Raw genomic sequence first — 17,223 nt, forward strand, 5'->3', positions numbered from 1 at the left:
CAACACAGAACATGCGCCAGGAGCACAAAAACAAATCAGTAAGCCATTGCTTTAGTAAACCGTATGTTCCTGTTCTATCATATTACATCTGTATAGCATAGTCTCCCTACTTCCAGAATAACACCACCAGGCACTGTAACAACCCATCAACCCAAAGAGAGTCAGCACAAGTGACACTTACGCAGGCCCACGGTGTCATGTTTGCCGTTGTCAGTTCTGTTTGGTTGCACTAGTGGAGCAAATGAAACAGCAAGGATATTTTTACTTTCCCAGGTGTTCTGTCCTGTTCTCAAGATTTGTGTTAGCTGCGTAAAAACAAAAACAAAATAAATCAGTGGTTACAGTTTTGTCACACTCAATACTATTCAGGCTTGTGTTGAAACACACTGCTATTTTGATTTGCTTCAAAATTAATTTATAAAGGCTGTTTTATGAACAGAAAGAACTTTCATATTCCTTGAAATATTACTTGGTCACTGGAGTACTGAGTAAGGCTTTCTGGCAAAAGGAAGAGCTGCAGCTGGAAAATTAAGGTCCAAGGTAAGTTTTGCTTTTTCTGATTTTTTTTTTTTTTTTTGAAAGATCACAGAACACTTTAGACTTGGAGCAACCTCTGGAGTTCCGCTGCCTGCTTGAACAATACCAACTTCAAAGTTAAATCAGGCAACTCGGAAGGTTTTCGGATGAAGTTAAAAAAACTTCTCCTAGGACTGAGATTCCCCAGCCTGTCTAAGCAACCTGCTGTACGTAATGTTCAACTATTCTCATTATGACAAACTGGGGAGAACTACTCCCCTTGCTGCCATTGGTAACCTTCTTTCAGTTTGTTATGCACCTGTGATGAGAACTGGACTCTTTTCTACTAGGTAAATTCTCCACCCTTTTAAGAAGACCAATCAGGAATTAAATGTTCTCTTAGCTGTTTCCCTGCAGGCTAGATTAACCCAGATCTTTCAGCTGCTCCTTACTCTTTACACTCTCTAGCCCCCTAACCATTTGTATATAAGGTAGAAGTCTTCAGAGTTTTAATTTTGCTTTCAAATCATAGATAACTTAAGTTGGTTTCCATCAATTTCAACTGACAGTACCTCAGTCCAACAAATACTGAAAAAATATTTATGAACCGAGTCATGCAGGTGATGTTTAAATCGCTTTGGTATTTTGAGAAAGCAGATACATGTGATAATTCTTTCTAGAAGATAAATTAACAAGCATGCTTATCAACAAGCATTTTTGTAATTATCTGTATTTAGGAGGGCATAACCTTAAATCACATTATCTGCCTTTCTCAATTTCCCTATTAGTAAAACACGGAGAATAATACTTACCTTTGTAAAGCGTTTTGAGATCTAAGGATAAAAGTGATAAAAGTGCGAAGTATTATTAAAATAATACACCTGTCTGAAGAAAGTTTAATCTAACATGGAGAAGCAACACTGAAAACTGCTGGAAGTCAGTCATTTTTTCCTTCAGTTTATTCCTCCCCTTACAATATCCCACTAACCACAGCTATTTCATATGTCTCCAAAATAAATTACTTTGTTTAGAGGTTCGTTTTGAAGTACTAACTGAAAACATCTGTATGGCAGTGAAATTTCAAAGCATTTCTGGGACTGGTGTAATACACTGAAAATACTATAAATGGAGTTCTAGCTTCACTGAAGACAGTTTTGCCACAGACTTTGTCGGAAGCAGAATATTGATGCTTTCCTACGAGCTTAATGGAAAAAAGTTCAAGACTTCATTAAAAAGAGTAATACCTGCTTAACTGCAGCAATACATTGAATCAAGATATCATTAGTTGAACATTACCTTAGTCAAATATACATTTAAATGCATTCTTTAAATTATATATTTCTCATATTAAAAGATAAAAAGGGGAAATTGTCACTAAGTCACCTGATCTTCTATAGGCATTACTAAAATGCCTCCAACTTTCAATAAAATTTTCATGTAGTTTTCATGGTCTTTCTGGACTCCAGCTCCACAGTAAATCCGGTCATATTGATGACTGTCTGAGGCTATTTCCAAACAATTACCAACCACAAAGGCAGGTTCACAGAACTCAAATCTAATGGGAAGAAAAAAAAAAAAAAAAAAAGAGGGGACACATTTCAATTTAGGATTTTTAAGAAAAGCCAGTCCAGATAAAGACAGAATAGTATTTTTCATATCTTCCCTTACATAATGAAAAAAAGATGAACATAAATACTTTAAAAGTCTGTATTATGGCAATACTACTTTGAAAATAATCTGGTTTTTTTTTTCTGCCACATCAGGGACCAAAGAAAATTAGCGAAGCAGTTATAATTATCTATTATGCAAAACAGAAAAGGCCTCAAAGCATCACCAGATTTCTTAAGTGCAAGCAAATCGATTTGTCTAAAGAAACTTTACAAGCCATACAGTAAAAGTTCCTTTAAAATAGTACACTTAACAATATACGATAGCCAGGCTGTTGAATACCTACTGAAATAGTTAATTTCCTAACAGCCCCCAATGTTTTTCTTTTAAATACTCTTTTAAAAGACTCATTTTCCTCTACATCCAGATTTTCCACCTTGAGCCAAATCCGCTTTTCCCTAAAAAAGGATTTTAATGGAAAAGTCTGTCATTTTTTGACCACACAGAACAAAGAAAAATAGATTAATTATTGCAGAAACATCTGTTCTTATTTTTGTGAGCAAATGAAAGTTATACAACTGTTTTTAAGTGGACCTAACTTTGTAACAGAAGTTGCAAGGATTGTAAGTACTCATTGTCACTGCATAAAATACCAAAGGAAAGATGTACAGGATAGAGCTTTATTGCCAAAGCTGCATGTATTCTCCATTATGGTGATATGTTCTGACATTTTTGAAATCTCTGCAGCATCTTAGTGCTTCAGCTGTTAACACCATAATAAATGTAATTTACCTTTCTGTAGAGAGAAAAAAAATCCTTCAAATAACTTTACCTTTTCCCCAAGCACTTTAAATTTAAGAAAAGAGGTTACACAGTTGCTTATAGAAAGGATTTATGGTTTTCTTTGAAAAAAATATGAAGTAAAAACCTAACACCTTGTTGCTGCATGAAATAGTTCATAAACTTCATCAGGCAGTATTAAAATTCAATGAATCTCAAACTTCATCCAGAAGGAATTAGTTTTTCTAACAACTTCTTCAAATACATACAGCCATTGTATGAACTTTACAGCTGACTCTCACTGGAAAATAATATTTTTTTTTTAACTTGGCTTACAGTAGGAAATCCCAGTACAACATCTGACAACATTCAAATCAACATTTCTTCAGTTACAGTGAAGCTTGGCAGCTATCACTGCTTAGGCATGTTGCCTATAAGGCTTGGCTGACTTTCCAGCACTGCCATTAACAAATCAGAATTCTATTAAGCTTCAGTTTTTGCTTCAAGTGTATCTCCCCCACCCCAAAGATGGATACTTTATCTTGGAAATAATGCAGTGCTTCCTTATTTGACTAGTCACAGACAGACCCCAAAAATCCTTCACTGACTACTACATAGCTCTCTCATGCGCTACATGTGGCCAAGAGTTCATAATGTTATTTCCTCATGCAAATCCAGAAATAAAACAGAAACTAAAAACAACACTTGCAGATTAAAGACAAAACAGTGAAAGGGAGGGGACATGGGGAATGACTGCCTTGTTGCACACAACTGGGCAGGTATTCCATCTTGAACTGTGTTTGAACTATTTCAGATTAACACAGAAAGATCTGGAAATACGTTAGGCGAGGTTAAACACTGGGAAGAAAACAAAACACAAGACACTGATCACTTTGCTGAAGAGTGATCTCATTTCATAAGCACTTGGACTATCATGTATTTTTCTACATCCACTTAAGATCAATCAGGTGGTTCATGCTATAGTTCTAAACTGTAGGCAACCTGAAATTAAGTTAAGCATCACCGCAACAATTTAATTTGAAAGTTTGGGTGAAGTACCTTTTTAGGCTTCACAAGTACAAGAGGAAGGGTGGGGGATGGACAAGGGGAGAGAGAGAGAGAGAGAGAGAGAGAACGTGGTAGTTTCTGATCTTCAGACAATCCCTGCTTACTTTTAGAAAAATTAAGATAGCCTGCCTGCCTAACCTGACAACTTTCATTATCTTCTGATCTTCTCAGAATGCTCCTGTAAAAGCTGGCAAGCTTATTACAGGATACTCCTAAACCGCTTCCACTACTAGAAACCACCTAAAGCTCATGAAGCCACTCGTCACACCCTCTTAAAACAAGCTGGAACACCACACTCTCCAAGGAAGCAAAACCACAAGACAAAACAAAAAGCCACAAAAAAATTCCACATATAAAAAATACTCTATACAAAAGCTGTGGATGAAAATTCAAATATAGTAAACGCTGAAGATAATTTCTTTTAGCTCCACAGCTTGCAACCAGAAGGGCACAAAGCACAAATGAAGACACAGAAGCAACTTCCTATTACACCTACAAGAATGAGATGGGCTAAGCACTAGAGACCAACTCTGCCTATAGGCACTTAGAATTGACTGGACTGTGCTCCACATTACTAGTACAGTTTTGTGGAGACACAAGGCTTATGACCAAACCAGCCAGTTACTTGTTAGTCCATTTCCTTCAAAAAGTCCCATATTCCCCCACATATCTTCAGCTAGTTTCAACCCAATTTGTCAAGAGCAGGAGTTTCCCGAAAGACTAATTTCCCCCACAGGAAACCTAAACACTGTAAGGACTAGGATACGCGTAATTCCTGAAGGCATCTCTTTAGTCCGTACCAGATGAAACAAGGGGGTCTACTCAGCCCACCTGGCTGTGCAATGGACAACACCCAGCTGGACTGCACTGGCATGCACTGGGGCTGGCTGCCCACTTGAACATAGGCAGTTCAAGAATTGCCATATGTAGCTTCCTGTTACCCAGAAAGCTTAAAAAAAAAAAAAAAGTACATAGAAAAAAATGGGAGGAAAAGGTTATAAACAACAGTGTCCGGTCATCGCAAGATATGAGTTCAAAAGCCAACCCTCTTCATTCATGCTGCCTACAGAACCAACTACTTCATGTGTGAAGAGCAGAAAAAAATACCAGAAATAAGGGCATACAAAGTTCATATTTAGTAGAGAATTACAGACTTTTTAAACCTAGTTAAGTTATACAACTGTCAATCTTACTCCTCCACACTCCCATGTAAAGCAAATCTCACCAGTGATGCAACAAGACTCCTTCTCTGTTCCCTGAATCTTAAGATGATTCTATTTTCACAAAAAGATATGTGTGCCTCTTAATAAGAAAGAGGCAACAAATGCGTGTACCATTTTCTTGTATTTACGTAATCACTTGTGACAACCTTCCAAGAGAGACTAAAGTGTAATTTAGAGAATTCATCCTACTAACTTGCCCAAATAATTTTCAAAATAAGCAAAGTAAAGCTCAGTTTTACTGAAGTACCAGACTCTGATTTGATCAGGCAATGACCTGAAACTTAAATAGAAAGGTTCTACAAATGCAAGGCAGTAAGCAATTTTAAGAATACCCACCAACACCATCACAAGCCTGTTAGTCTTACAGTATGAAAGCAGTATTAACCGCATTGTTTTACAATGAACTTGACCTATCAAACCAAAGTTCTTTTAGTCCTAATTGTCACTGTAGCCAACAAGTTTATTTAACTCCTACTGCCTTTGGGATATCAAAACAGATCAGATATTCAACTTCCTTCTGTGTTACACTGAGCTATCTTTTATTAGATTAAAAGCATCACTGAAAGTAAATGATTTATTGCTTTAACATGCAGTATTGACAATCACATAAGCTACCTATAAGATTAGGCACTATTTCACTGATTTTTTTTTTTTTTTCAGTTACTAAGTTGAAGTGGAACTAAGAAATGCCAAGTGTTATTTACCATTTGTTCACCTCCACCAAACCACTAGGTGGCCTTAAAGAGAATTATACAGGTAACAAGGAAAAAGACTCTTACATTATTTCAATACATCAGATGCCAAAAACCCCAAAAATAAAGTGCTGGAACAATCTGGAGAAGTTCTAATCACATTAGGTTCTTCAGTGGAATCTGGCATCTTGATTACAGAAAAGCCAACAGAACAGAGATTAAGAGTTCCCATTATAGGTAGAACAGCAAGAGAAAAATTTCTGTTTAAATGAGCAGTTGCCATAGGATAAATTTAAGCACACACAGATCACATTTAGCAATGGTCCAAGATAATCAAGCAGTTTCAAGCACATAAAACATCTGTTGACCTCATTCTGCCCTTCCACCTTTCGCATTTTTGTAATCTGTTCCTCAGGGATGGGCGTTTCAAGTTCATCCTCAAAATATCCACAGTACTTTTCTTCAAGCTAAAAAAAAATCTGTAGAATTTAAAGTGCATTTCTGGCTTTGCTGCAGCAACTTACGAAAATTATCAAGTAATAGACTGTTACTGCCCATGTCTTTTAAGTAAGATTCCCCATAGACATCAACACAATAAAGTATTACTATTGTAATAAAATGAACATCCATTTAAAAAAAAAAATTTACAGCAAAGAACTAAGATAAAGTTTGTTGCTCTTGTATCCATATCCACCAATCTAGTATTTATTAATATCTTGTGTGATAGCAAGACAATAAAAAAAATGAGAGCATAGTACAATAACCTACCCTAATAGCAGATGGGGTTTTTTTGTTTGTTTGTTTGTTTTTTTTTTTTTTTGTTGTTGTTGTTGTTGTTCTTTTTCTCCAGGGGATTCATTGGTTGGTCCTACCATAACACCCACCCACAGAACCTACCCTTTAATTACTTTCAACTCTGAACACGTACAGGATGCTTCTTGGGCTAAGCTCTTCTATGTAAATATCCCACATTCATGAAGGTTGTAATCCTGATGTCTCATGAAGATGAAACTAGGTGCAAGCAGACAAAAAATTGCCTTTTTTTTTTTTTTTACATTGTATACATACTTGATTTTTTATAAAGGAACAAGTTGAATAAAATTGGCGTGTGGGGGGGGAATAATCAAACAATTTGAAGGAAAAACAACTTTCAACATCCACAGGCTTGTGTTTGAAGGAAACAGTAAAAGATACGTTACAAGATGCTTAAAAAAAACCAATACTGAGGAACCACTTAAACTACTTACATCTGTCTTTTGCTAAGAGAAAAATTAATTAGTTCTTAAAACCAGCATCACTCCAGCTACATTTTACACCTCTCAACTACTACATTCACACCAAGACATCATTTAACAGCACACTTCTGCCTATCCCTACATTTACTAACCACACGTATCTCAGCTTGCTGCTCACAGCCCTTACAGAAACAAAACCCATTTCAGTATGAATTTAGTATACTGTTTTCACATCCACAATTACTTCTTTTAGTCAGTCAACTCAATCCCTCCAGAAAGTCTGAAATCTCATTCGATACCATCAAGCTGCTCCAAGTAATTCCCCTCTAATAGGAAATTTAAATTAATTTAAATTTAGGGCACAAAGGACTACTCTTCAACTTTAATGATGTATAAGACTAGGTTGGCAAGTTGTGAACACTTGCCATTTCAACTACAGTGACACTACATTTGAAAAAAAAAAAAAAAGAATTCAAAAGCACTGCAAAGCAAATTTCACACATAACTTCATGGAAAAAAAAACCCATATTTCAATACACATTCCAAAACAGAATAGTAAATCCAGTGCGAGAGCTCATGAAATTAGTTTCATATCAAAATTCCCTGAAACCATCAAACAAATTAATAACCAGACATTGAAACAAATCTGCAAAATGCGTAGACTCTGAAAACATATGATAAAACATTAATTTACTTTTGCTACTGTGACAAGGAAATAACACTTTTGTCCTATACTAATATACTGCTGTCCTAATTCTAACATACTGTTGACTGTATTTTCAGGAAAAGGACTCCTCAGGATGGAGGACAAAGGGAGGATAAAAAAAAAAAAAAAAAAGTCAGTTCTGGCAGATTGGTTTAAAAGTTACTTACTCTTTTGACAAACAAAAAAATGGCCTATCTTTTTAAAACACAGCTACAGCAGCTGAAAAGTGTTTCCTGTGGTTATTGTAAGACACAGACCAAAAAGCTACATATAACTTAATCTAGGACATAAAATTTAATCTAGGAAGTTCTGGCTCCTTTGTCCATTTGCATTAAAAAGACAATACTCTCACAGCTTCTCCTATGTCAAACGTAAGAATTTCATAAATCGGTAATCTTACTCTAAGTACTCCTAGAACTTGTTTAAACATTCACTGAAAGAAACCTTGAAGAAGCTTTCAGATCATTTAAGTCAATTTTTCAGGTTTTTAAATGACATAAAACTTATCTTCTTTGAAAACCAGAGATGAAGGTCAATACTCATATGGCTTTGTGTGATATAACATGCCACAAGAACATGCAGCAGAATAATGAAATACTTTGACTTCTATGCCTCATTAGCCTTTCTCATTTTACTCAACTGCAGAAGTGCTTTAGAACTTCGATTAATGAGATTTAAAGTTACTTCTTATATATTGCAGGAAAAGGTTTTCCCATTTGTTTCTCGATAAATACTTCCTATGTTACATCCTGTCAGTGATATCTATTTAAGATTAAATCACTAGCTAAAAAACTTGAACCTACATCAGTTAAAATGGAAAAATTATTTTTAAAGAGTGTTAATTCTTTTCCTATTAAGTGGGACAAAACGCTTTTTTGTATTTTTCTCCATTGTTCATTCCATCTCATTTAAGCATTTTTTCAAACTCTCTGAACTAGTCTTTAGTTCATGTATAAACGCACATCCATGGATTGCTAGCATGTTTTGTTGAAAACTTACACACCTATTATTGTTATTCGTGAGACCTTCTTCATGTACACTACAAACATTGGAACAAGCAGGAACACATAAAAATATTAAACAAGATCTACAATGACAACTTTTAAATCCCTTGCATCCAATTACAGTAACAGTAATTTTAATAAGCATTAGAGTACTAGACAAAACTGATGCTGGTAAAACTTCTACTCAGTAATTTTGTCCTGAACATTTTTTTCAGCTTCCAGGCAGTGCTGTAGGGACAGTAAGGAGAAACCTGTACCTCTACTTTGCTTGTATTTGTTATCTCCATTTTTGAATAAAATTGTCTTGGTTCTTCTATTATATAACATCAGCTATCTTGTTCATAATTTTTGATATCGTCATCAGTTTCACTGGACCAAAACACATTACTCAATTATTTCTGAAGAAAAACTACAAACGTCCGTTCTTAAAAATACTTCCACCTAATCTCACTCTCCCTTCAACAGCGGTTTACAATATTTTAGCTTCATAATGTACTGTATCTAAACTTTAGCAATAAAATGAAAAATTATAACGAAGGAATACTTTTTATCAATTCCACAGTGAATTTTAAGAAAGGTGGACAGCAATAGGGAGGCGAGAAAAAATGTCTATCACTTCAAGATATTGTCAAGGCCCTAACACATCCCTGGATATAAGTCTGGAAAACAACTTATCTGTTTACAGAAACAGAAGAGCATTTGCTTTCTTTTTTTACTGAAGCAGAAAAATGGTTTTACAGGTTGAAATTGTCATATTTTATACTGTGGGTTTTTGTAAAGCAAGAGATTTTATAGGAACCATGCACTGAGCATTGTCATCACTAGTTTAAACGTAACATACACTCTAAATACTATGAAAACTTGTAGCAATGAGAGATTTCCAAAGAAAGGCAGTGTCCACTATGGGATTTATTTATTTTTAAAAGCTATTTTATGTGTTGTTCTGAGAGGGCAAGAATACATATTTCTGCAACTATCAAATATTTTAAAAATGCAAGTTTAGTTCCTTCCTAGGTAAGAGTAGATTCAATTGTGATTTTTTGGAGCCTTCTGGTTTATGAGGTGTAGGATTAGAAACAGTACTTCTCTTTAATATCTCTAAATACAATAGAGATATTCCAAAAGCCCATTTTCCTTTCCTTTTTGTTTAACATAACCTCTGGCACCAAAGAATCCCACTAGAACTCTCATAGTCCCTGTGTTGTTCTGGTTAGACTAAACCTCAACAAGAATTCATCACCACTAAAAAAACCCATTACTTACAATTAGTTGAAACTAAGACTGAGTTATCAGATTTAAACTGAGAAAGGCACCAGTGAGTTTTCAAGACAGTTTGCTTTTCCTGCTTAGATTTTTAATGCAATCATTAACCAGCTGCACAGGCAGGAAGGAGCTTTATTTTCTTTGTGTGTGTACAAGGAACCTCTGTTTCAAATCTGCTTTAATGAAAAGAAAGTGAGCCTTCAGAGTCCTGGCAGGAGCCCTGAACTTTGACGAAGAAAAATATATACTCCGTTGGAAGATTAAGCTTACTATTTTTCGATGCCATCACAACCTACTACAGGATTTCAGGAAGAAGTTTCACCCATAACAGTTATGCCAGAAGTAGAACTAGGGTTCTTGTCACTTACCATTGAAGTGGTTTCTTTTGATCTTGAGAAGGGTTGGTGATTTTCTTTCACAGCACGGACTTCACCAGCTTACCCAGGTTTGGTTTTTGATAGGGTGCTAGAAGATGGGCAACCTAGCCTTGCCCTGTGGCTCTCTCTCCAAGCTGGATATTCTAGGTCTAGAAGTTGACTGGGAGCAGAAAAGACAACACATTCCCCTTCAATAAACAGGTGAAGCGGGGCCTGGTACTTGCACATATGTGTTTCAGATAGAGGCTTCTTACGGAATGATTTTTTTCCCCTTAATTGGCATGCATTCCCTGAAGGTTTTAAGAACAAAAGAGAGCCTTACGGGTATTTCAGACTCAGAGAACTTTCTTTAGTCTATACCTAAAATCCTTGTACCTCAACCATGACGACACTTCCAAATGCCTTCAGATGTCACTTCTCCTTTGCTTCTATTGGCAAACATATGTTGTCAAGTAAAATCAAGACAGCATCTTACTTCTCAGAATGAACAACTCCACCTCCATTTATAAGAAAAGTATTTTAATAGATTGGTGGGATATGGATACAAATACAAGTGATTACTAGAATTATTTGTCTTTCTGAAATGCTCTTCCTCTGATGAACAGTTCAAGAGGCCAAACCTGAGAGAAGCCCAGCTACCAGAGGTAGACAATCCCCCCTTTAGGCAGAGAGTGTGGCTAAAACATGAAAGTCCAGAGCGGAACATGCTATTTTTACATTGCTTCCAGCCTTTCATCAAGCACCTACTCCAATTAAAGAAGAGTGAGTTATTTAATTACATTTCAACAACATTCTTAGCAGTAATTGAGAAAAAAGTTGTATTATACCAAACACCACTAGATCATTCCCCCGTAAAAATGGCAAAGCGATATTCCATCTTGCTTTTATCAGGCAAAACCCCACCATGACCACGCAGAAGTCAGATGCAAAGCCAATGGCCTATTGCCCCAAGCAAAGGAACACCACAAAATTACAAAATATTTATTTAGGATCTAAGTTGAAGCTCTTCAAGTACCTTCCCATAAGGTAAAATCCCTGGGTTTTGTTTCAAAAGGAGATTGCTTAAAATATTCAGACCAGACTGAAGAACATTATACACTAAAGAAAGAACGCAGGGAAGTGGCAATGCAAAGTTTTACAGAATTCCCCATCCGCTTAACTCCATTACTGCCAGGAAAATGGATCGTGGTCTCTGTGCTCCTGTCCCCAGCAAGCCTCATTAGAAGCGGTTGGCAAGTGTAAGGTATACTTCCCCATCACACACACACATCTGATCTGACAATTAACTTCATTCATACCAGTCTGCCACATAAAACCTATTTTCAAACAGTAAGGACGCCTGCTAGGTATACACCAGTGTTCCAACAGTAGACAGACACCGCACACCTTTTTCTTGGGTGGTCTTTCATCCAAATACTAAGCTGACCAAATCAGTAGTTAAGTTCAGATGCCACCGTCCGCACAGTTTTGGATAAATATCTTTCACTTATAAATGAAGATGCAGGAAAAAATTACTGAAACAGGAATCAAAACCAGACTTACTGACCCAGAGCACATTACTTCGAGAGGCAGATTAAAAATTCAAGACATGCTGTATAAATTCACTTCTATTAAAAAAACAGAATATAAAAGCCCATAACAGAAAAATCCACACACTATCTTCATTAAAACACAGAGTATTTACAAAGAAAGCAGTTAGCCAGAATCAGCTATGCAGACAAGTTACAAACTCCCACACAAACCACAAAATCCAAACAGCCAATCAGTATCATGTCAGCTGCAGTGCAGCTATTACCAAGTAGATTTGTATCAAAAAGCTCTTTCATAGAAGTATAGGTTTTGTTAGGTTGGTGAGGAGGGTGTTTGTGTAGCCATTGCTTAGTATTTTACTGTTGTGAGGAAAAGGTGGATTGTTAAACAGCATATGACAAGATTATAATATACAAATTAGTGATAAATCTTAGATGATATTCCCCAACCTACTGACTTTTTCCCCTGATTGGAATGAAACCGTATAACTAAATATCAATTCAATTATCATTGTAAATAGCACACAGCATTAACAAGACTGTCTCCAGAGCCGACCTTCACTGAATTAGGGGAAAATACACATCTTTAAGACTATTTAGAGCATTTATTACGTACAATTACTTATTTCCTTCAAACACAATATAGATACAACATCGAAGTAGCTTATGCCAAGTTTAGCAACTTTAGGTTTCTCTTCCAGTTCTTGCATGTTTTAACATATAAACCCCAGTGTTCTGATATTCATTTACATAAATATCCTAATTGGATTTTGTTTAAATGATAACATTTCCTTCCTACCCCTTCACTCAATTTCTCCTAATTTCTGTACATAAACGTATCACCAGATTGGAAAGGTATTTCGGTCAAAACCAGCTTTTTGTATGTCTGAGTACACACACATACAGGAATGCCGGAGTACAGGTATGCACAGGAATTGGTTAGCTGGCGGGTACATCTGACTTAATAGAGCCACTAATGCAGTATTAGTAATGATCATGAGTGACCACATTTTACATATTTTTTTTACAACAGATTATAGTAAATGCATCAAAGTTCTAGACTGAAACCATTTTTATGGTGTTTCTGTACATGTTAACTTCAGCTACCCTAAGTGCTTGTATTAAAATTAAGACAGTAGTAATGAAACAAATGTATTTTGTCTTACATAATTTATTATAATGGGGGAACATGGTACTAAAATCATCTAGCCAATATCAGAAGCACAGAAGAGAATTCAGATACAGGTAACACTAAGATGATGCTTTAAACTAAATTATCTACTCTAATTAAGTCTTCCATTACTTAGGAGCATAAAGAGGAAGGCCTGTGATCAGCCCAGAGCTCCCGAAGTTTGTGGTACAGAAAGAAGTGGATTGAGCTCCAGCCAACGTAACCAAGAGCATGGCAGTTCATAAAGCACATTACAACAAAGGTAAAGGGATAGAAAGAATTTTCTCTGCTGTCCACTGAGGAATACAAGAAGTGTAGGGCGCGAGATTCTTAGGCTACTCCTACAAGTTAAAAGCTTTTCTGCATTTCCAGGAGCTACGTGATAATCACTGTTGGAGAACTTACTGCCTGTAAGGAGAAAGTCTGTACAGAGAACTGCTCTGGCTAGAACCTTGTTTTCCCTTTCACAGAGACAGAGAGGCACAAGATCCAGATTCTTATGGGCAAACTTAAAACTGCTAATAAAAAAATTGTTGAGTATGTAGAACCAATAAGGTTCAAAGCCCTGTAACCCAGAAGTGTACCAGTAAAAATGAGTGTGCATGAGCATAAATGAATATTCTTAAGTCCATCTCTTCAGGTACAAAACATGAAGACAATCGGATAAATTTACTTGTGTCTAGATCAACAGTGGTAGATTAGAAAAAAGTTAATACTGTAAAGAAAGATGATGACCAATTATATAATAAAAACTGACTTAATGGATATAAATTACTCTATACATGCGAAGACACCGGCATATCGCATCATTCTCTTAAGTACGTATGTATGCATGTACGTGCACATACATACATGTGCGTGTGTATGTATACACCCCGCCAAAATGCGGGGAAATTTTTTTTTTTTTCTTTTTAAGTATTACATAGCAGAAACACTCCCACACTTTTAAAGCATGCTTTCTTAAGCTTTAACTTACCTCATGAACTAGTGTCACAAACTAGAAGTTTTACATTTTGGTTGTGTGATGCCATTCTTCTCCCCTCTCCAAAGTCATAACCAGTGATGCACTCAGTTTAAAAACAAAAAATATTGCTGCAAAGTGAACTAGCCAAATTAGATACTTACTTATCAAAGCTATCACTGTATTTTATGAAGCTTTCCAATTTTTCCTTGGCATATTCTACCACATCTGAATGCAGCTCTATTCCATGATTTATTCCAAAAGGTCCTGTAAATAAAAACAGCATGGTGGTGGTTTTGTTGTTTTTGGGTTTTTTTTTTTGTTTGTTTGGTTGTTTTTTTTCCCCTTTCCCTTTAAGCACAGCATAACTGCACAGAACAGCATGATACCCTCTGTCTGTGGAAGCACTAATATCACATAAAACACAGAAGTCTCCCAACACCGCTAGACGAAATTAATTTTTGCATCTGCATTACCAACGCTTAAGAGGAAGGTAAAAGGCCAAAGGATCAATGAAAGAACAGGGACAGAACTGTGGCACAAGAATTTGATAGTATGAATTTTCCTCATAAGCACGCAGAAAAAAAATGGATCTGACTACACTTAAGTCAGTCTAAGCAACTTCTTTTTCAACACAGGATTTAGTTGGAATACAACAATTTCAAATTATAATTTAGTCTGTATTTTGGTATTTATATTTTGCAAAGTTTTACTGTGGCAAAATTTTCAGCTTTGGACAATTCAGAGATCAGATATTACACCCCTTAGCCACACCTGCTCTTCTGTTTTGCAGATTCCAGAATCAGAAGTCTGCTCCTGGTTTACTTACATAATAATTAATTTCTGTCTAGAACATTGAAATTGACCATGTTATTTTCACTCATCACAATCCCATCACCATCACTGCTTTCCTGCAATCAAATCCAAGTATATTTCCAAGTCAATCTGTGTGCGAAGTTCATGCTATTTTTCAGGAAAAAGAAGAAGTCGTGAGACAGTATTATGAGGATTATCCACATCAGGCAGGAATCTGAATCAAATAGTCACATTTGCTGTGGGGATTCTATACTTAACATGCACTCATAGACCAGGGACTTTAGTCATTGGAGCACAGGATTGGAAGAGAGAGAGGGAAGGGGAAGAAGGGAAAGTAAACATCAATAAGATTAGACAAAACTTGTACTTATATCCTCTACTGCATTCTAAATCTTTCCTAAATATTTAGCTTAAAGATGTTACTCCAATGAAACAGAATTCAATTTGTCTTTTCTTGGACACCGATTAACAAAATACATCTAGGGTTATACTGAGAAAGGTTTCGTGTTACTGCAAGAAAAAAAAATAGTATACACCACTAAATGATTAATAATTGCAATTCTTAACATAGTTTGGAACATTTTCTACCAGGTAAACCAAAACCAATCCAACAGGTTACCATATGTAGTGCTCACAAGACCTCTCTGATGGCAGGCAAGAGGTATATAGATCATTCAAGGGATGTTCTTGGAACTTGTGACAACACGTACCTCCTGTTGACACTCATACCTATTGTAAATTTTGTTTATTATCTATCACATTATGAAAAGCATTAGCACAGGCAATCCCTTACTAGCTGTTTAATTATTTAATGTTCCCTTGCACAGTAACAAACTATGACGTTTCTCACCAGTGTAGTTACAGTTCTGCAGCATGCAGTAGCCTCCAAGGTATGTTTTAATTAAAAAAAAAAAAAAACCAAAACACCATTCCTTTAACCTCATAATTTAAATGAAAAACACATTAACATAATCTGTCCCAAAATTCACATATACATTCCTTTCAATACTCAATTTTCAAAAGCAAAGAACTAAGAAAAACCCTGTAAATGTCAGTTGCTCCACAGCTTGAAATTACATTTAAGAATGCAAGACACCACAACCCCATGACACACCATTAAGATTCAAAATGTGAACAGAAATATGAAAAAAAGGTTCTCTTCTTTCATCAGGAAAGACACAGTTGTAGATTTAAGCAAAGAATCAGCTAATCTAAAAATGTGAAACAAACTTCAGTGTTACTCTCCAAAGTCAACTGGCCTCTTTCAGCATGAGCTAGCAATTCCACCACCTAGTCTGAACTACGTTTACATTTTAACAGTATCAACAATAGTTAGTTTAAACTCAGGGGGGAGGGGGGAATTTAGTATGTTGCTATACTCAAGTGTTTATCAGTTTCAAATTATTTGCTAATTTAATCTAGTCATTTTGACACTGCCAACATGACAGAAATACTAATCACTATATTGTCAAATTGAAAGATGCCCAACTACTATCAAAAATCACATGGTTCTTTGTTACTAATTGCAGTGCAGACACTGTGATCAGTTTTAAAAAAAAAAAATATTAGCTTTTAAAAATATATCTGGTTTATTTGTCTGAAAATTACTTATTTTTCTTTGTTAAAGTAGCCCTTCCCTGGTTTAAAACAATCACAAAAATAAAGAAGAATGATTATATGTAACAAGTAATTTTATCAAAGAGAGCAGAGTAAGAAAATAAAGGCACATGAATTGTATTTATACCTTCCATGCCTCAACCTAGCACTCCAACCACAGTACAACACTAGGCAGACTTTGGGGACTGGGTACAGCACTACAGAAACATGGAATGTCTATGTATGTAAGTAGCTGAGCAGTCACTGCTCCAGGCTCCTCAGCACTGCTAGAGAACTATCAGCACCTGAGCTGGCTCAGTGGGAACATCTGCAGTGTGACCATGCTCCTCGGTGGCTGTCAGCCAATCTCACCCTCTGCAGAAGACAAGTCTTTTCCTGTTTAATTTCTTCAACTCCACATATAATATTCTGAAGGAATTCTGCTTGATAAGGAGAGGTCAAACCCAGAAAGCATACAACAGCCGCCCAACAGCCACTCAGAATAGCTTAGATAAATACACAGATACAAGTGCAATATACATAAGCCACAACTTCTTTTTTAAACATCATAAGAATAATGAAATAACAAAGCTTTCCACAAGGCAGAGAAATAAATGAATACTGTCACTCGCTACCCTGAGCACACATTTTAGTAATACTGCTGCATTTTTCCCTCTA

The 17,223-nt window shown here is 36.0% G+C and overlaps 1 protein-coding gene across 3 annotated transcripts in view; it reads right to left on the minus strand.

Moving 5' to 3' along the window:
- Window positions 1–17,223, minus strand: part of PCMTD1 (protein-L-isoaspartate (D-aspartate) O-methyltransferase domain containing 1) — a 46,253-nt gene that overhangs the window by 6,858 nt on the left and 22,172 nt on the right. Inside the window, exons 3-5 of one of the 3 annotated variants that reach the window (XM_082499290.1) lie at window positions 14,298–14,400; window positions 1,900–2,071; window positions 182–305 (exon numbers count right to left, since the gene is read on the minus strand). In XM_082499290.1, the coding sequence (XP_082355416.1) occupies window positions 182–305; window positions 1,900–2,071; window positions 14,298–14,400 (399 nt within the window). Of the gene's footprint in view, window positions 1–181; window positions 306–1,899; window positions 2,072–10,463; window positions 10,524–14,297; window positions 14,401–17,223 lie in introns of those variants that run through there. The other 2 variants (XM_082499291.1, XM_082499292.1) reach the window with 2 other exon arrangements.

This window comes from Vanellus vanellus (assembly GCF_965231255.1).
Source record: "Vanellus vanellus genome assembly, chromosome: 2".
Taxonomy (NCBI): Eukaryota; Metazoa; Chordata; class Aves; order Charadriiformes; family Charadriidae; genus Vanellus; species Vanellus vanellus.